At 35.2% G+C, this 21,793-nt stretch overlaps 1 protein-coding gene across 3 annotated transcripts in view; it reads right to left on the reverse strand.

Moving 5' to 3' along the window:
• Window positions 1–1,353: 1,353 nt before the first annotated feature.
• CD2AP (CD2 associated protein) overlaps window positions 1,354–21,793 on the reverse strand; it is a 116,955-nt gene continuing 96,515 nt past the window's right edge. For 2 of the 3 annotated variants that reach the window (XM_059701488.1, XM_059701490.1), the window contains 5 exons: window positions 16,593–16,705; window positions 15,463–15,564; window positions 13,772–13,953; window positions 9,982–10,045; window positions 6,913–7,008 (listed from right to left, as the gene is read on the reverse strand). In XM_059701488.1, the coding sequence (XP_059557471.1) occupies window positions 6,928–7,008; window positions 9,982–10,045; window positions 13,772–13,953; window positions 15,463–15,564; window positions 16,593–16,705 (542 nt within the window). In that variant the 3' untranslated portion in view covers window positions 6,913–6,927. Of the gene's footprint in view, window positions 4,343–6,912; window positions 7,009–9,981; window positions 10,046–13,771; window positions 13,954–15,462; window positions 15,565–16,592; window positions 16,706–21,793 lie in introns of those variants that run through there. The other variant, XM_059701489.1, reaches the window with a different exon arrangement.

Here is a 21,793-nt window from a genome sequence, read left to right on the forward strand (position 1 = left end):
AGCAGTGGCTAGTGGGGTGGCAGGTCACGCGCCAGGCGCGCAGCAGCGGTGGGAGCCCCGCGCACAGCGCCAGGATGTGGCACAGGGAAGGCAGGCGGAACGCAGAGGCGCTCAGGATCAGCTCTCGACTACGCTCAGCAGGTACCCGAGCAGGCACAGCACCGCCGCCCCCCGTCCTGCTTCTACCGCAGCTGCCAGCCATTCCAGTGATCTTGACTTTTCCCCCGAAACTGAGCTGAACTGTGTTGCACCAGGCCCGAGAGCTTCAGTGGCGTCTTACCCCTTTTCTGTGATTCAGGTCTGAGTGGATTTCTAGAAAGCCTGGAGCCATGTACGTGGCGTATTTTCAACAAGAGTGCATAGTCCTTGATGTCTCCCTTTGTCAGTTATAAGTTCAGAAACCCACGTTTATGAGCATGTTTATGCTTACGGAACCTAGCAATGCATGGGTAGCTGGGACTCAGGAATGATTGTCATCAGTTTAAAAATCCTTGTGGATTGTTTGAATCTCTTTATCCTTTATTAAGTAGGTTCTTTCAAATCAGCTTTTTCCAGGTGGCAGAAGAATATAACTGCAGAGAGCTCCCATGCTGAGTCTAGCTCTTTATGTTTCAAATATTTTAAATCTCAAGGTCTCTAAGTCAATAACACCATTTGGGCACAGTACTCTCCCTTCTGCCAATCACTGGTGACCAGAGAGGCGGAATCTGTGAGATGGAAGCAGCTCTGTTGTGAATATAATACAAATGAAGGGGTATCTCCCCCAAAGAAAGGCAGTACAGTGGGGCCTTGACTTATGAGTTTAATTCGTTCCGTGCTCATAACTCAAATTACTCACTCGTTTGTCAAATCAAAAAGTGAGACACATGATGTTGTGTCGTTCACTGTGACGTTCGCTGCGCCAACTAGCGGTGGAGTATCTGAAACTGGCTCTTAACCCGAATTTTAGCTCGCAACTCAAAGCAAAAAATCGACAGAGAAGGCTCATATCCCGAAAAACTCATTAGTCGGGACACTCGTAAGTCAAGGCCCCACTGTACTAGGCCTCCACATCCACCTCTCTAAAATGCTTTTGAGAAGAGTTTGGGAGGCTCCCATTAAAAAACAAACACCTCTATGCCAAGCACTCTAGAAGGTACTTTATATAAATCATTCAAATTCCCCCAATATTACTGTGACATAGAAAACGGACTCACAAATGTTTAGTAAACATCACATGGATCTAGAACTTTTAATGCTTTCATTTTACTATTTATAGTTTCTTTTATCTACAAAACTGAAATATAATTTTCACTGTACTCTGCACTAAGCATATGCTAAAGTTAATTTTAAAAATAACCAAGAGACTACACGACTGGCAATAGTATTTTTTATTATTAATTTTTCTTTTTAAAGGAGAAGCATGCTTTTTTTTTTTTTTTTTTTTTTTTACAGCACCTGTAAACAAGTCAGTGAGTGTTGAGTTTCTGAGTTTTTATATATATTTTTTCCCACCCACCACGGAATGTTAGCATACTACACCACCAAACTGCATTACATAACAGTTATGTAGGCAATAGTTACTAAAGGCAAGTTAGGCAAAAACAAGGGTAAAATTTCATGGCTAAAAATATAGCAGCAACTTCTAAAAGATGATTTTATTAAATCAAGTCATTGCACTTGGTCATTTTATTGCTATAGCAAAACAAGGCCATTAAGTTTGTAACACTTCTCATTTCTGGTTTCAACTGATTGTCTCCTCTGTTCATACATTTCAAGTTTAAATGCAAGCATAAAATGTTTACCAACACCTAGAGAGCACTTGGGTTTGGTTTCAATGATCACAGTAAGAAGCATATAAAAAAGAATCATCTGTTACTCCAGGCCCACTTTCCTTTCTCCCATCTTCAGACTTAGATTTTCTGAAGAAGCTTCAGAATTAAATTCTGTAAAGGAGCTTTGTGGTCACACACGTGTGCACACATGTACTACTTCTAATATTGAAGCACAATTAGGAAAATTAGTAATATTGTGTGTTTCAAAGAACAGCAACCTGAATGATACATTCACAAATAACTTGGCAATGACAGATTCCGTGCTACTCACCCATCTGTCATTTATGTTCTCAGAGCAAATAATAATGATTTACCTCCAAGTAAAGGCTGTTATTGTTACACACCATTTTGTGTTATAAACTTTATGAATAGGAATTAACAAAATTCCCATATCAAGGACAAATACTGGTAAATTATTAGATTTAAGTAACCAGTTTTCCCTTTGAGTATGAATTTGTTTGGTTTTCTCTACTTTTTGGTCAAAGGTAGAAAAATAGAGACAGTACTTTAATTACTTTTCTATTCTGATTGAAGAAGTTTATAAGCAAACACTTTAAATGTATTTCTGGACTCTTGACCATCTTGCCTTTATGTGCTAGTGAGAAAATGACCAACAGAAACTAACAATAGCCTGAAGTCAGATGGAAACTTCCCCACCCCATTATTAAGGGGAGGAGGGGCCACTTAGAGATTTTTTTCAGACAGAAAGCTGAGGATGATTTCTAGGACAAACTGTTTGTTTCTACTTGAGGACTTTCATTAAAAGAAAGTAAGGTCTAACTTATTTAACAAGAAGGAAGTCATTCATTTGACAAGTCATTTAAAAACATTAGAATAGGAGTAAACAATTTTGTTCAGTAATGACCTCATCAGAAGAGCCCAAGGAGTTTAAAGAGTTAAAACATACATATTCAACACAGTAAGTTTGCTCCAAACACTCATGTAAGTTGTGCATCTAACATGAAGTAATTATGAATTGGAATTTCTACTATTTTTGGCTTCAGTTATTTTATTTGAAATGTGACAAAATTAATACAAGATTTCAGAATTATAAGATCAAAACTTTAAAGGAAAAATATTGGTTTGGTGCTTTAAAATAACATAAAAAGGAAGCATGATAGAGGGTACTCAAAATCTAAGTCATTTGCAATAAAAAAAATCTTAAAATCTAAATTATTTTGCAAATGAAGAATGTCAGATTTCTACTTTTATTATAAAAACGGACATTTTCAGACTACACATATAACACTTTAAAATATTCAACTGTTCATAAATGACTCTGAAGGAACTGCTAATTCATCCATTTTGTGAAAATGCATTTTTAATATGGTCAACTATATTTGGTTTTAAATAAGCTACGATTTAATGATATATTAACACTCTTTATGAAGCTGCTTCCTAAATCACAGTCCAAAATATCTCCACCACTTAGTTTGATCTATTAGGTCAATTAAACATTGTAAAATCTACCATTTACACAGTGATAACTTGTCAAAGTATGAAACCTCACACTGAACTTCTGAAAGTTTTGAGTTTTGTTTACAATTATTAAAAATCAGAGGAAGGGGCATAAAGGATTAAATCACAAGATTATGAAATGGGTAATAGAGAAGCCTGTAAAATAAGCAGAAAAGCACAGCAATAAGGCTGGTGTTTGCATATCATGTATGTGCTGTAGTTTTTAGGCACAACAAGTTAAGGGTTAAATTGACATTTTTAGTTCTTTATACCCAATGAATTTAAAATATAGCTCGTATTTTTCCAAATATATTTAACAATCCAATATATCTTAACTAAATTCCTTTTATAAATCCTATAGTGCAAGCAATATGAAATATTCTAAAAGCAGAAGAAATTATTCTGATTAACTCATTAGATATTCCTATATGCATGGGTGAGTAATCTGGATACAGCTAGAAAACTCCCATTACATCGCCCAGAATATAAACAGCACTGCAAACAAACAGGCACAACAGTGTCATCCTGGGTAAGAAGCTAAAAGTGAAAGAAAAAATACATATTTATATATATACACACAAAGTACATATCCCCTAAGTATAACGTAGTGACTATAGTTACTATAAAGCTAATCTGTCCCTCTCAAATAGTATATTTTACAGATTATTTGTAAAGATATCACCATATTTATAGTATAGATCTCTTTAAAAATAATACATTTCAATAAAAAAAACTATTGTGAATTTTCCTTTTTATACAGATTCAGTAGTATTTTCAAGCAAACTAAAAAAGAAGTTTGCAATCCCAGCACGTAAGAAATAAGGCCTCTTTTCTCCCTCATATTGGCAAAGCAAAATATATAAAAAAAATTCACCCTCCCCCTACTTTTCTATAGATATTATAGTTCATATACTTGTATTTCTTTACCACAACATCAGCATTTGTTATTTTTAAGTAACAAGTCAATTGAAGTTCATAGTGTTGCCTCTGAATCCCCATTTCATTATAAATACTGGGTCTGTGCCTCTTCAAGAAGACAGGACAGCTTTTTTCAGCTTCGCAATTTCTACCTAAAATACAAAACATAAATTGAGCAGCAGAGACAATATCTTTACCCTAGTCAAGTTTTTTTTTTATTTTATAATATGTCATTAAGATCTGGTCATACTTTCAAGCCTACAGATGCTGATTTCCAGTCTAAATCCAATTTCCAATGGTGTGTACAAAGTTCAACAGAAGAAAATGTCACCATGCAAGTTCCTAAATGGCAGGCAACAACAACACAAAGGCAACTACAGTTGTTTCAGCCAGGAAAAGGTTATGCCACGTAAGCGTTTAGAAGAACTGTAAGAAAATCAGCCCCACAAAGAAAGAGGATCTTTGAAACCAAATTAAGAATTTATACACAGACCTTTAACAAAAGGGACAGTACAGAACAGCAATAATAATAATAATAGTAATAATAATAAAAATATATACATAAAGTACCAGTTTAGTTCTCTTTTTCATGTACAACCAATGTGATACTGGTAAATCACTTAACCTCACTTGGTCTCAATTTCTGTATCTGCAAATAACATCTTCTAAATTGTTATCTTTAAATCCCAGAAATGCATTTAAGTTTCCATGTACTGGAAATATTGTGACCTGTAGGCAAACTCTATCCTTCAATTAACAGAAGTTGGCAATTCAGAAACTTAAGAAAATTTGAAAAATTCATTAAATTATCACAATAACTACAGTTATGTAATTTTGATATATTACAACTAAGTTGAGGCTCAAAAAGATTAAATACCATGCTAATGGTTTCCTGCTAGTAAGTGGCAGAGAACTTGTACTGATAAAGTCTAAGGCCCCAAAACACTGTTTTTATAGTCACATTGATATATTTTGATCATCTTTGACCTTTCCTGGCATGTGGAAATATTTAGGCCTTACCATCTCCTGAAAGCATCATCCCTCTACCCAAAAGTCTATACGTGCAATGGCAAACCTCTGACAGATAGTTCATTATTAAACAACTAGAGGCCCAGTGCACGAATTCGTGCACCAGTGGGATCCCTTGGCTTGGCCTGAGGGATTGGGCTGAAACCGGCTTTCCGGACATCCCCTGAGGGGTCCCGGATTGCGAGAGGGTGCAGGCCAGGCCAAGGGACCCCACCAGTGCACGATCGAGGCCAGGGAGGGACACGGGAGGTTGGCCAGCCGGGGAGGGACCACGGGAGGGCTCCAGGGCATGTCCGGCCCATCTTGCTCAGTCCCGATTGGCTGGACCCCAGTGGAGTGTCTGCCCCCTGGTTGTCAGTGCACATCATAGTGAGCGGTTGAGCGGCCTTAGCATATCATTATTGTATTACACTTTGATTGGCTGAACAGCTGACCAGACAACCAGACACTTAGCATATTAGGCTTTTATTATATACAATGAGCATTTTTGTCAGTAAAAAACTGTAATTCAATATGCTCACAATTCTCTCCAAGGGATTCTAACCATTCAAGAATGGTCTGTTGCAATCCAATGTGGCTCAGTGGTTGAGCATCAGGAGGTCACAGTGTGATTCCCGGTCAGGGCACATACCTGGGTAGTGGGCTCGATCCCCAGTAGGGTGGAGAGGGGCTGGGCAGGAGGCAGCCAATTGATGATTCTCTCTCATCATTGATGTTTCTATCTCTCTACCTCTCCCTTTCTCTCTGAAGTCAATATAAATACAGTGGGGCCTTGACTTATGAGTTTAATTTGTTCCATGACGGAGCTCGTAACTCAAATTACTCATGTCAAATCAAAAAGTGAACGAGTGAGACACGTGATGTTGGGCTGATGTTGTGGCGTTCACTATGACGTTCGCTGCGCCAACTAGCGGTGGGGTATCTGAAGTTGGCTCATAATCCGAATTTTAGCTTGCAACTCAAAGCAAAAAATCGGCCGAGAGACAGCTCATATCTCAAAAGACTCGTTGGTTGGGACATTCGTAAGTCAAGGCCCCACTGTACATTTAAAAGAAGAAAAAAAAAGAGAATGGTTTGTTAATTCCAGGATCTTTCTTGATATTATTATTTGACTAATATGATTATTAAACATTTTAGCAGCATTTGATTGGGACAATTCTTAGTCTTCAGACTGGATGAAGACAAAATTGCTCAATGGCCTGCCTACTGTGCTATTATTGTCTCTAGTCCAAAGATACATTGACCAACCGTACCAACTTTAATGGGAGAGGAAACACAGAAATAGAAAGAAATAAACACTGATAGAAGAGAGAGTAGGGGGTAGAAAAAATAATCCCAAATGCAGTCAGTAATACTCCTGACAGACTGCATAAATTTAGATATTAGGTAAATACTTATATTGCTGGAGTTTCTCTCACCTACTTCTTTTATGTTCATTATTCATATGTAATGCTATATAATGCTAACTTCATAGTAACTCAAAGTACTACTTTTAATTTTTGAGGAAATATAATTTCTCCTTGCAGCAGATGATTCTAAAACTCAAATGCCTAAAGAAGAGTGCTTTTACAAATACAAGTGGACACTTTCCCCATTAGGGAAAAAAAAAATAGTACAAGTCACTGAGCAGCTAATAGCTGATTTGGCTAAAAATAATGAGTCAAACAACTTTCTTCAAAAACTAACAGTTCTGGCCCTGGCCAGGTAGCTAGCTCAGTTGGTTAGAGCGTCGCTCCAATACACCAAGGTTGCAGGTTCGATTTCCGGTCAGGGCACATACAAGAAGCAACTAATGAATGCATAAATAAGTGAACAACAAATTAACATTTCTCTCTCTCTCTCAAATCAATTAAAAAAAACCAAACCCAACCGTTCATTTGATTCTTGTAATATTTAAATAATGTCCCCTCATCCCCCCAATCCTGAGACTCAACACTATTAGTTCCTCTTACCTATTATCTTATTTTCATATATGAATATAAATGTGTATGTATAAAATGTAAGGAATAAATATCAAGAAAACATTTTAAAATTTCTCAATTTCTACCATGTTACACACTGGGAATTTAAGACCTTTTTAGCATGTATCCTCTAACATTTATCAATTTGACAAAAGTTGACTAGCTATCTAATATGTACATAGCACTGTGTTAGAAGATATGGGCAAAGATGAAACAGACATAGATCCTGTCTCCAACAGTCTTATAGCTAAAAGGTAGGCAAAAAGAAGTACATAATGTAACAATGATAAGATAAAATTAATTTCTTACAAAACTAAAGTATATGAACTTGGAGAAACATAAATTAATCTTAATCAGAAAAGACTGGTACCAACCTAAGGTGACTGAGCTGGGCCCTGAGAATCTGTAGAACTTGGGCATGAGAAGATGAAACAAAAAGAAAATAAACAGGCATAGAAGTTCAGATGATTAACTGTAAGGGACAATGGAGGATCAGCAAGTGAGGAAAGAGAGATAAACTAGGATCAGGTCATAAAAGACATATGCCGAGTCGAGAAGGTTAAACTTTATTCGGCAATTAAGAGAAAGTTCTTAAAAGTACTGAATTAAGGAAATTTGAGATAAGAATGAGAGAAATTTCACCAAGCCAAACAGAAGATAAAGAGCATGAGAAATAGTGGGAATAAGGAGATAAATGTTAGGATGTGAAGCTAACAGGCCTGAATGGAATGGAATCAGAAGAGAACAGAAGTACCATGTCCAAATGCTAGAAGGGCAACAAAACCATTGACAGAAACAAAGAATAAGAAGAGCAGGAAAGGAAGATGATAAATTTCACAGGGGACATGCTAAGTCTACATTCAAGTGGAACACCCAGGAAAACTAATAGCTAGAAACACAAGATAGAAGATGGGACAAGAAGGCTTAGATTTAGATAGAGATGCACTAGAGCTAATCAAGATATTCATGGGCTCAGAGAAGAAGAGGGAATGCACAGAAAGGAGGATCAAGGACAGTACTGAGGGAGCACCTCCCTTACGCCACAAGAAAGGAAGAAGAGATGGAAAAGTTAAAGATAAAAATGCAGGCTCATAAAAACCAAGCAAATCTTTGAAAGAGTGGCAATGTCAAAATGTGAAATGCCGTGGTAACTGCAGACACTTTGGAGTTGCCATCAGTAAACTAAAAATGCCAGGGGTGAATTCAATGCCAGGACTGAATTAAAAGTGAAGAATTAGAGACTGCTAATATATGCTTTTTCTTCTTCTTCTTCTTTAACAGATGAATCCCAAATGAAAAGAGAAAACTACAGTAGATCCAGAGGGTATCTGGACATGAGAAGGGGCTTTTCTTTGTTTTATTTAGACTAAAAATAAAAAATTAAAAAAAAGAGTGTTTTTATGGAAGAAGGAAAAGAGCCAGTAAAGGGGATATCTCTATATTTAAAAGCCTAATATGCTAAGTGTCCGACTGTTCGACCAGTCGCTATGATGCGCACTGACCACCAGAGGGCAGATGCTCTGACCAGTAGGTTAGCTTGCTGCTGGGGTCCAGCTGATCAGGACTGGGCAAGACAGGCTGGACATACCCCGGAGCCCTCCCACGGTCCCAATCATGCACCAGTGGGGTCCCTCAGCCTGGCTTGCACCCTCTCACAATCTGGGACTCCTTGGGGGATGTCAGAGAACCAGTTTTGGCCCAATCCCTGCAGGCCAGGCCGAGGGACCCCATCAGTGCATGAATCCGTGCACCGGGCCTCTAGTGTCATATAAGGGTAAAAACAAAGTTTTGATAATTGACTAAATATCTTCACATATAACACCTCAACAACCAAAACCAAATAAGGCTAAGTGACTTCCTCAAGTTCAAACTGTATAACTTAATCCCCATGAGCAAAGGTTCTGAAGTCTGGCTGCTTTTGTTAAAAATTTCAGCTCTACCGGTGACTTAATCATTCTAAACGTGTTTCATCCTTAAAATGGGAATAATCCTACAAGTTGTTATGTGTGTCCAATGAGATAATGTACAGGAAGCATTAAGCCTGACTGACCCATTGTTTAGAACTGGAAGTCATGAGTAGAAGACAGAAGAGGAGCTCAAGTTTTTAATGGCAAGTCCATGTCCTCTCCATGTCTCAGTGCTAACAGAAGAAATGGGTAAGTATAATGAGGCAAGGGAAAAGTTGGGGAAAGTATAAAATAAATAGAGAATGGAATGAGCCTCTGAAAAAAGGCAGGACACACTTTCTCTGACATATGCAGAAAAAAAGACAAATGAAGGCCAAAAATCAGTGAGGATGGGGAAAAAGTTAAGGAAGACAAAGAAAACAAGTGAAATTGTCAGTCATCAGCACAATGAAGGCGATGACATTACAGTTGTAAAGTAAACTCTCAGTGAGAGATTCAAGTCAGCAAATCTATAGCCATCCCTTTACCACCACCACCACCAGCTTTGTTCCCAGCAAAAGTAAGTTGAAAAAAAGAGAACTCAGCTCCAGTAAGAAGCCAGGTTGAGTGCAAAAGATCTAGAAGTAGACACTCTTAAGAGGCAAGAGCCATGCTTTACCCACGTGCCTCATGCACCGCCAATGAGAGGTAGTGCACAAAAAACATGTGCTCAATCATACAGTGGAATGTGACAGGGAGTCAACAAGAGGTTAATTAAATGGTTACAGGCAGCAAGGAGTGTCCAGCTGAAGGAGGATAGCATCATTTGTAGTGGAACCAATCACCAAGTTGGGATGGAAAAAACATGTCTAATTTATCCTGCCTGCAATCTCAATGCTGGCAGAAATGAGTTACCTCTAGATTACTTCTCAGCACCTTCTCTTCTTCCAAATCTTTTCGTAGTTTTTCCAGTTCTTTCCTAAAAACAAAGTCTTAATTACTGTTGAGGCTTAATTAAAATATACATTTGACTAACGTCACCAGTCTCTGGGTTGCCTGACATCCCAAAACATGGGGGAAACTTTTTAAAGGAAAGAGCCATGTTAATTGAGAAAAATTTCAAAATCTCTACATGGAATGGTTCAGTATAAGAGGTAATACTCAACAAAACATGGCACAAGTACCTGAGAATAAATTTTTTTAAGTGAATACAGAACAGCTCATAACAAAATAAATAACAACTTGTTTTTAGAAGCAATTGCCCATATTCAGTTACCATGCATTTCCCAGGCCTAAACAACTTGGTAAAACGAATGTCAAAATATGCCCCCATATAAGGCAAATTATAGTTTATTAAGTAAGATAATCATTTCTCTTCTCTATTTTTTAAATTAAAAGTTACATTAAAATTCCAAAACCAAACCAATATACAAAATAACTTCAGCCACCAATCCCTCTTCTTTAACTCGTGTTCATTTTGTTATGTTCTATCTACCTCTTTATAGTCATTTTTCCTTCCACACATCTCAATATATATTGTATATGTGTCTTTTTCACAAAGTATTTTACACAACATTTCCATGTTGCTAAAATTTTCATATTTCTGATGACTGCTGTTCGGTATTCAAATATTCAGGTTTTTTGTTTGGTTATAGTTGGTTTTGGGGGGGGGGTGCAAAGGAAATTGGAGGAATAAGAACTTTATTTAACATCATGAACACATCAATAGATCAAATTTCTAAAGCAAAAAGTGTGGACATTATCAGCCTCCTGATATACTAGGAAAATTATCTTCAAGAGAATTGTAGAAATAGCTTGAGAAAACTGTGAAAATTCTCATGAAGAATATATGAGAAAAAAAGGAAGTTTTAAATTATATAATATCAGAACTAATTTCTTCTGTGGTTTCAATGATTATAAAGCCATATTGTGATTAAATTTTCTACCGACTAATTTTTAAAATATTTAATTCATATTTATGTAGTTAAGTTTGATATGTGATATAAAATGTACTTCTAAGCTATTTAACTTCCTATTTTGATAAAGTTTTCATTAAATAAAATAATGCTTCTTTTGTCCAATTATTCTATTATTCTGAATTTATTATACATTTAATTTATATCTGAATTAGGATCTACTCCTAGAATATTTATCCTGTTCTCTATATCTATACTTATAATATTGTTACATTATTCTAAGTATTTGTTTTTTATTTTGATAATTTAGAACCACTTTCACAACTTCACTGCCTTTCAAAAACACATTTACAAATATAAGCTTTTTACATAGCATTGTTTTCTCTTTACAAGAATAAGATCAAACTACACATCTTGTCCTGTAACTTTTCTACTGAAAATATAAATTACTGACTCCATCACTCTTTCCATGGCAATCTCCCTCAGTTTTTTAATGACTTGTTCTATGTATTTGAGGTTTTAATACTGAATGCATAAAGTCTATTTATGTTTTTATAAACTATAAAGATATAATAACAAAGCAAAAAGCTAAGAACTCCAAGTCAGCTTAGGAAGTAAAATATATAATACCAGTTACCTCTGATACCCAAAAGTGACCCCCTCTCCTCAATCTCATTTCTCCCGTCTCCTTCATAGGATGAGTTTTATAGTATTTATTGTTCTTTTTCTTCTTTTTAATTCTGTTATGCATACAAACGTATCATGAAACAAAATACTGTTTGCTGTTTTATTTTTTTCAACTTTATGTAAATAAAATAACACTGTATGTCTCTAATTTACTTTTCCTGCCCCCCCAATATTTCTAAGATTAATTCATGTTGACACATGAAGCCATAATTCATTTATTTTTATCACTGTACACTGTACAGTATTTCTCTGTATCAATATACATACATATATGGAATACACACACACACACACACACACACACACACACACACACACACACACACTAAAGGCTTGTTGCAGGAAGATTCCTGCAAGAATAGGGCTTCCTGAGGCCGGAGTAAAGCAGAGAAGGGAGCGAAGCCCACCTTGGCAGGCTTCGCTCCCTTCTCGGCTCCCTCGGCTCCCTCCTGTCTCTGCTGCTTGCTTCATTCCCTCCCATCTCTGCTGCCTCGGCTCCACTCCCGTCTCTGCTGCCTCAGCTCCGTTCCCTTCTCCGCCGCTTTACTCCCTTCTGCAGCGCTTGGCTTCCTTCTGCTTGGCTTCCTTCTACGCTGCCTTCAGTCTTTGCTCCATGCCTGTGTATGCAAATTAATTTGCATATCGCTCTGATTGGCTGGTGGGCATAGTGGAGGGATGGTCAATTTGCATGTTTCTTTTATGTTTAAAAATATACATCATGCCCTAATTGGTTTGGCTCAGTGGATAGAGCGTCGGCCTGCAGACTGAAGGGTCCCAGGTTTGATTCCGGTCAAGGACATGCACCTTAGTTGCGGGCACATCCCCAGTAGGGTTTGTGCAGGAGGCAGCTGATTGATGTTTCTTTCTCATCGATGTTTCTAACTCTCTATCCCTCTCCCTTCCTCTCTGTAAAAAACCAATAAAATATATTAACAAATAAATAAATAAATAAATAAAAATATATTTAAAAAATACATCATAAATATTTTATTCATTTTACAGCTAATTTAAGAGCACCTACAGGAAATTTGTATATGTAATTATTAGTTCATTAAGCACACCTGGTATCAAAAATGTAAAATGTCAAAATCAACAAATCAGAATTCTTGGGTACATGCATGGTACTCAGTAAATATTTCCTAGATGAAATAACTTACAGTTTATAATGCATATATTACAGAATCTGTGAAAAAATAGCTGAACTCAGAAGAGAAAAACTGAAGGATTCAAGAAAGAGCCATTATATATCAAATTACAAATACTCTCCCTATATGATATATATGCATAAAATAATTTAAGTAGTCATTCAAGATAAATTTTTATTTGTATCCAAGGGATGTTTATAAAAATGCTCTGCAAACTACAATACATTCTATTATTCATCTCAATATTGTTTTTATTAAAGAATCAAATGGCAACTGAGTATTGGGGGAGAAATGGTACATTCAAGCTCAGAGGTAACATGATATCTGGTACGGACTTTTACATCAGATTCCAGGAAATACTTGTAGAGGTTATAGGAGACAGTGAGAAAGGAAAAGAGCACCTGACCCTTCACCCTCACTTCAGTTAGATAGCTGATCTTGGATCTGTTTAACTACTGGGCTTTTGCAGAAAACGTTAACTTTCACTGAGGGTATGTGTCAACATACATCATTATCAAAAACTTTCAGGGGTAACAGATGGGTCTTAGAAACCACCTTTCCCAACCCATTTGTTTTATAAACATGCAGCTTGGCTCTAGCAGAAACAGTGATCTAAGTCCTCTGAGAAATAAACATATAAAAAGATATACCCAGATCCAATATACAATAAGGTTTTCCTAATTTTTTAAGTTTAATTAACTCCTGAGTTTGGCCAGTAAATGTCTAGCTTTAAATGATAGGTATGTCTGTACCTTTCCTATAACTGGACTACTTGGACAAGTTTTCTAATTCAAGTTTTTGCCAAGAGGAGACAAGCACTATTGATGGAAATTTCTTTGAAAACATACTTGTTGAAACCAATAACTTGGAATACTACATCTGTACTTCATATGATTTGGAAGAATTCTTTACCCAAGTGTCGAGTAGTACTCCAGGAAGCAAACCAGGGCTCCTTACCCGTGCTCCTTTTTCAGTGCTTCCACAATGCACAGCAGTTCAATCATCTCAGCTTTAATTTCATCCAGGGAATTTTTTTTCCCATCGTCTGCTTCTAATTTAGCTTTGATTTCTAATGGAGTTAAACAACTAGCCGCATTTGGTTTTGAAGGACTTGAAGGTGTTGAAAGGTACAGAGATGGCTGAAAATATAATAGAAATTATTATAATTTTATTTGTATTTAGATTTAATATTACATTTAAGTCCAAAAGGTTTTTACCACAAGGTGATGAATAAAGCAATATGTCAAGATAAATAGTAAATTTGGAATACTAAAAGCAGTCTAGTGTTCACAACTGGAAAACACCACACCAAAGAATGAACTTGCAAATCACTAAGGTATTTTTGTGAGAAATATCAAGGGTTTTGTTTTCTTAAAAAAAAAAAAAAGAAAGAAAGAAAGAAAGTAGGAAAAGAATATACATTAGATTTACCATTATGAATGGTTTGCCTACTGGAATGTCTAGAAGCAAGAATATACAGTCCCTCCTTTATCTGCAGTTTCCCTTTATGCACTTTCAGTTACTTGGAGTCAACCTTGGGCTGAAAATATTCCTTTTCTGTCTTAAAATATTAAATAAACAATTCCAGAGATAAAAATTCCTGTTTTAAATTGCATGCCATTCTGAGTAGTGTGATTAAATCTCGAGTTGTCTCGTTCTGTCCTGCCCAGAATGTGAATCATCTGTTTGTCCTAGTGTCCAAGCGGCGTATAGGCTACTTGACTGTTAGTGACTTAGTACCCATCTTGGTTATCAGATCAACTGGTCCTGGCAATTGATACGCTAAAGAGAAGCCATTGATACTTCCCAAAAGGAAAAAGGTATGTATGCATATACGTATTAAAAATAAAATTATATATACCGGGAGATCTGAAAACAGATCTGCCACAGATAACGGGAGAATACCGTATCACCATTACAATATTGTTTTGATCCTCCATATTAAAATTATTATTTAGAATATCCAAAGAGCTTCACTTACAAGTAATTATGAAGTGCATATAGAGGCATCAAAATGAACACATGGTCTGACAACCTATTTTTTACTATTTCACTAAAATAACAGCAAATAAAATTTCAATGGACTGCTAACAGCTCAGAGAATCTGATAACGTGTATCTGATAAACTGGAATAGCAGCCAAATGCCCTGGAATGAATGGAAGGAAGAAAGATGACCTTCTTAAATATGATTCCATTGTAGTAATACTCCTTTAAATAAAAATGGCAAGAGTTTAGAAAAGGGTCTTAACATCATAAAATAGATGGGAGGAACCATATATTCCACCACTCATTCCAGTGCTTATTATGGTACCAAGCATCAAGCTAGATAAGAAGTAAACACGTGAATGCTTCTACCCTAATGAGTATATGTTTCATGAAAGTAAAATAAATGTATAGATCTATGCCGTAACAAACAGAAAACATATAATATTCTTATATTACGCCTTTAAAATAATGTGAGGTTTTTTAAAAAAAAATATGTGCAGAGAATAGTGTGACAGCTTTAACAATTCAATTTTTTAGCAGGTATTATTTTATTTCTTGGCAGAAGAGATATTTCTTAAAGGACACTTCAAATTACACAGCTTTGACGTTTAAAAAGAATCTTATACAGTATATAAATCTTAGACCACAGTGCACACCTCACCTTTGGAGAGTTGCAAGAATCCTTTTTAAATTCAGATGGCTTTATGTTGGCACTATCTTCTTCTTTGGGTGACTTCAAGATTTTTTCTGGGCTTTGAGTTGGCTAAATGATTTTTTTTAAAATCAAGAAACAGAAAACACCAAAGCAGGAAAAGTTAGTACTTGATAATAAAATAAATAACTTTTATCTCTGTTCTCTGCACCTACTGTTCCATTATTATTAACAGGATGTTACATAATTTCAAGCTGAATAAGACATTTGCATAGCTTGAGGGAAAAACAAGTTCCCTCTCAGCAGTGAAAATTTTCTCTAGTTAGGTAATTTAAAAGCACCACAGTGCTTAAAAAGGAATATATTAGCACTAAAGTATTACTAGTATCCCCGGCAATGTATAAAAAGCATAAAAGGAAGTTCCACATTTACATACCAGGATTTGTACTACATAAATCACTTCCTACTTCAAGGAGAAAGATGTTTTCCATCTTTCCTAAAATGTGTATGTACCACTCAACTCTAATTATTGTTGTTGGTCAGGCAGATTATACAATACACCATGTCCTCTTTTGAGTGCTCTGTGGTTATGGTCTCAGGACACTCTATTTCTGATTCTGGAACCTTCCATTCCCAGCTCTTTAAATGAACAGGACACATTCCCCACATCTCCTTAAATACAACCATGTACCACTTGAGTGCAACAGCTATCTTCCTGTTTTTAAACTTCAGTAAAGCTATAGAGCAGTGATTCTCAACCTTCCTAATGCCGTGACCCTTTAATACAGTTCCTCATGTTGTGGTGACCCCCAACCATAAAATTATTTTCGTTGCTACTTCATAACTGTAATTTTGCTACTGTTATGAATTGTCATGTAAATATCTGATATGCAGGATGTATTTTCATTGTTACAAATTGAACATAATTAAAGCATAGTGATTAATCACAAAAACAATATGTAATTATATATGTGTTTTCCACTGGTCTTAGGCGACCCCCGTGAAAGGGTCGTTCGACCCCCAAAGGGGTCGCAACCCACAGGTTGGAAACTGCTGCTATACAGCCTCCCTCGATCTTATCTTCAGAAGGATTCTGGAGCTGCTAAAGTCCTCGCTGTACAACAGTAAGTGTAACTCACAGAATGCCCGCCATTGAAGCGGCCAGGCAACCTTCTTCCAGGCATCTTCGGTCTGTTTGCAGTGAGATGGAGTAAGTTTTCTGAGGAAGCTATGTCATCAAAATTCACAATATCTGGAGAATAAAATTCAATGTATACACTAAGAGATATACATGAGGCAACTGTGCATTTTGAAAGGTAAAAAATATTTCTGGATTTTTAGCAAGCTTTAAATTAAAGGACTCACAAGTTGACCTGTGCTTTTCATATGCATTTAGAAAACAACACTCACCCTTAGAAAACAAACTTCCTCTTCACCTGATACATTTTATAGCATAAGACTTTAGTAACAATATAAAGTTCATGCTTTTAATAGACTTAGACCAGAGCAAAAAGTTCTTGGAAGATACAAATCTGTACTTGTCACAAGCTGTTGTTGCATAAAAGAGCTGTCATCTTAAGTCTTCCTTATAAAAAAATAATTTATTTCAACTCAATTAATTACTGTATCATATAATAAAAACAAAAACTTTGTTTTAAACTTCAGGTAGTACCCTGATATTCAAATTTTAAGGACTCTACTATATCTGGGACCCACACTGCTGCTTTCCAGTTGCTTTTCTCAATGTGAAGTGAAAGTACAATTTAATGTGTTTGATATACTCTGTATGTATGCATGTAACAGTATACTGTAGCTGGGATGTACACTGTTTATAGTTCACTGCACTTCTGCTGAGACATCACCATGTTTAGAAGTTATAAGGTAGTTATAAATCTAAGGCAGATGGGAGATCAAGGAAAAATCCTACATAGATCATCCACTTGTTTCCCAACCATCAAAGGCTGGCTGACCTTCGATCCAATAACAGATGTAAAGAGAAACCTAGTAATTCATATCTCTGAAACAATAATGTATAATGCCTTTACTTTTTCTACATGATCCAGAAAACCTTTCTAAAGGAGTTGATCTTTAATTTTGAAGCACAGGTATCTATAAGTATACAAAAGCCTTAAGGATAATTCCAGATACTTCCACTGTCACTATTATCTTCCTTAAGCCCAAATTAAAAACTAGGGATATAATCATAGTCAAGATCCTTGAAATGGCAGATTTCTTTGGCCTAATCTTCCAGGTATCAAATCATTCTTCATGTTATCGTTACCTGAATGTTTATACACTTTCTGTCAAATATTTAGATGCTCACCTCAGTTATACTAGTTTATAAAAAAGTCTAAAGATTCTAATCATTACTGCCCTCAGCTAATTCATCAATTTTCATAGTCAAAGTAATTCATTTATATTTTTTTAAAGGGATGAAGAAAAAAAGGGTAAGGCAGAGGAAGTTAGGTATCACTGTTCGGCAATATGCATTTTGTGACACCTTTAAGTGTCTGTTGACCACTTAATTCCTCTTCACCTTCACATTTTGGATTATATTCTGGGTTCTATTTTATATCTAGTCACTAGGTTAATACATCACAATAGGCAATCCAATGTGCTTGGTTTAATTACTGTCTTGAGTCAAATAATTGTAAGTCTGTAAGTAATTATAAAATATAACAAATCATAATAAACAGTGGATTTAATGTATAAGTCATTATACAGTGTGAAAGACCTTGAGTGTGTATGTATACACACACACACACACACACACACACACACACACATATATATATATATCACTTTATCTGCAAATGTCACCAATAAAGTAAATAATCAGTATTTTTTAAATGTTAAAAATATACTGTAGTTTAAAGGGTGAAAAAATATTTTTTACACTGATGTTTATTGACAACTTAAAAAAAAAAACCTTGAAAAGTACAATCCAATCATTTTGGTCCCTGGAGATTATTTTCAAATGCATATTGAAGCAACTTGCAGAAAGAAAAAGAAATAAACAGAAAACCATAGAAAGGATAAATGAAGATAAATGAAACTGAAAGGGTAAATAAAGGTAAATTATACATCATGCTCATGTAAAAAAGGCCTTTTATGTGTCCAATTTTGGGCTACAACACCAAGATAAATGATTTTACTATTCTAAAACTCTCTCAGGTCCTCCATTGAAGCCATTAGGTTAGTAAAATGAAATAGTGCACATCTTAGACTCTGATATATTAAACACTTTTCAATTTCTCTGAGTAATAACAATAGATTTAGACTGTCCACATGGCATAAAAGGCACGACAACCACTTAACTCTTGCAATCATAATGTCACTCTGCCAGCCATTTAAATTTTTAAATACTGCCTAAGACGACATGGAGTTTTTAAAAATCACAATGAAATATCAAATTGGGGGAGAAAGTAAACTGATTTTTATTGTTTTCAAGTAAACACAAAACTTTTATCAAAAAATATCTTAAACTGACCAGGAAAATCTTCCCAACATGAATTTCATTTTATTTTAAAATGGAAAACCAAAGGGTTAGAATAGACAGACAGACATGTACACTTTTAGTAAAATTACAAAAAAAATCAATGTGCACCACCTATTTATACTGAATATAATATTTTGATTTCTTTTATAAATTGTTATCTTACCAAAATGGAGAAAGGTAGAATAATTTTCTGACACGTAAGAAGGGAAACATGGCAAACAGGCTAGGAAACAAAATCTGGAAAGAAAAGTCAAGGATAGAAATGTCTAGAAAAAAGACTAAACCAAAAAAATTATTTTACAAAGCAGGAAAAAGGAACAGTTGTAGAACGAATAGAAGCAGTTCAATGTTTAGCATATACCTATTACAAATAATCTAAATTTACATAAGATGTGTCCTGGATTTTAGATTTTTTTCTTTCATTTTTCAAAGGAAAAATTATGATGGGTATAAATTTCAATAGATATTTTTTAAACAAGCATTTTTTTATTACTCACTGCACACTAAGACAGTTTCCAAAAGGATGTTTTAATACTAAAATTAGTGGTCAGAGTAATAAATCAATATATTAACAACTCAATACTAGTATAGCTGTTACTAAAATTAAACTACCTTTTGATCAAGTTTTAGTCTTCAGCATATAGTAAATATGAGAAAATTTTAATTCTATGATCTAGTAAAAACTATATTATTCTTTTAAAATATTTCAGTATAAAAATGCAACTTAGTATAACACTTGAAATCTCATATATATGTAAGTGAAAATTCATTAATATAATAACTCTCTAGAATGACATCGAGGAAATTATTAGAAAATACAAATTTTAACCCAAGAAGAATTTACCACAGAAAAACAATTTAAAAAGATAAAATACACCATGGCCCGTGTATCTCAGTGGTTAGAGAGTGGCCCTGCATACAAAAGGGTTGCAGTTTCGATCCCCAGCCCCAGTTGGGGCATGTGGAGGAGGCAACCAATCTCTCTCTCTCTCTCCCCCTCTCCCTCTCTTCCAGTCTATCGAAAAATCAATGAAAAAAAATATCGTCAGATGCGGATTAACAACAACAAAAGGAAATATGCTACACTCTAAGAATACTTCATCATCTGTGCTTTTGACATAATTACATTACCACTAAATTTTCTATTTTAAAACTAATTGTAAACTGTCTGGAAAATTAACTATTTAGGCCACATAAAGTTTATAATTAACCAGTAGTGGCAGCGAGATTATCCTAACCAATTTTTTATGAAGTGTTTGAAAAAGCAATATTAACATGGTTGTAACAGCTCTACAACTTGTAATATAAGAGGATATTTATAAACTTTTCAAAAGAAAAATAAAACCAAATTGACTGTTCTAGGAATGTTTTTCTTATATGTACAAAAGTCAGAGTCTGTACTCATATACATACATGTGTTTTATATGCCTTTATATACAGGAAAATCCTATCTGAGAGGAGGATCAGGAATTTACATCCTTCCTAGATAGCAGAAACAGAACGAGATGGGATTAACAATGGAGGGGGGAGCAGAAAGGAAATAACTTTATACCAACTTCCATGTCAGGCATTCTAATAAGTATCATAGAAATTTTGGGCTGTTCAATTGTTACTTAAGCAAGAAAATAGATTAATAGAAGAAACATGCCAATAATGACCATCAGCTAATAATTTACAACCCACATTTTTAAATAGCAAGGACAGTGTACTTTCTACTCTTCGTTTCACTTGAAATTATTTGCTACTTTACATCATAATGAAACTCTAAGAAGATTTTTGTATTTTTAAAAACTTTCTGAAACTTGTTAACACATTGCGTACCACATAGAAATCTCTAAGACATACGCCAGGGACCGCACGTTTTTGGGCAAACTGCACGTTATTTAAATCATCATAATGCACTTTAGGCGTTGTTTTTCAATAATATAACATTTTTATTTACAAAAACAATTAAACAATTAAAGTTCCTAGTACTTTTTTAACGTATGGTACTGCGTAAAACATTTTCCTCTATGAAGAGGGGCCAAACAAAACTTACATAAGTTATCTAGATTCACTCCTTTTTCCATGGGCGTGAAAAATGAGAACACTCGTGAGCGGTCCTTAACAGATGGCACGCGAAACACGAGAAAACTCCTGAGCGGTACGAAATGTGTTAAAGGTCTAGCTGATATGCTGTTTAAAAAATGTAAAACCTGAGTCAAAAATATAATTTAAAATAAGCTTAATTTGAGGCTGTATTTGATGTAGAACACAGTTTCTGAAGAAGAGGTAAAACACCTTTCTACTACACATACTAAGATCATCTGATATTTTAATAAAAAGAAAATAAGGAATAACCTGAGTTATGGTCTGAGACATAAGCTACTGTCAGCAGCTATGTCTTTCACGTTGACACACTACTTATGCCTAAAACAGTACTGAAGAGAGAACACTTCTTACTTAGTAAATATCTGCTACTTAAAATGAGCTCAATTTCCAAAATGTATATTTTCTGAACTTTACAGGGTATAAATGTGGTACACCTGGGCAGACTGATAGCTTTATTCCCGAAAGAATAAAGGACAGCAGCTTGAAAGTCAGCTGTTAGTTTCTTGACCATATATAAGTCTCAGCATCTTTAAAAGTTACTCCCTTATTCATTTGATAAAGAAAGAAATCAGAAAATTTCAAAACCCTGTTCCACAAAGCCTTTTTGGTTTTTAATGAAGACTGAATAATGGCTATGGATGTAAGATAAGAATTGGGACCATAAACAAGGCAAAAAGTAGAACTTTTCAACCACCAATACTTTCACACTGTTACACATCATTTTTATTAGAAATGTAGCAAAGGAAACAA

Source organism: Myotis daubentonii, chromosome 6 (genome assembly GCF_963259705.1).
Source record: "Myotis daubentonii chromosome 6, mMyoDau2.1, whole genome shotgun sequence".
NCBI lineage: Eukaryota > Metazoa > Chordata > Mammalia > Chiroptera > Vespertilionidae > Myotis > Myotis daubentonii.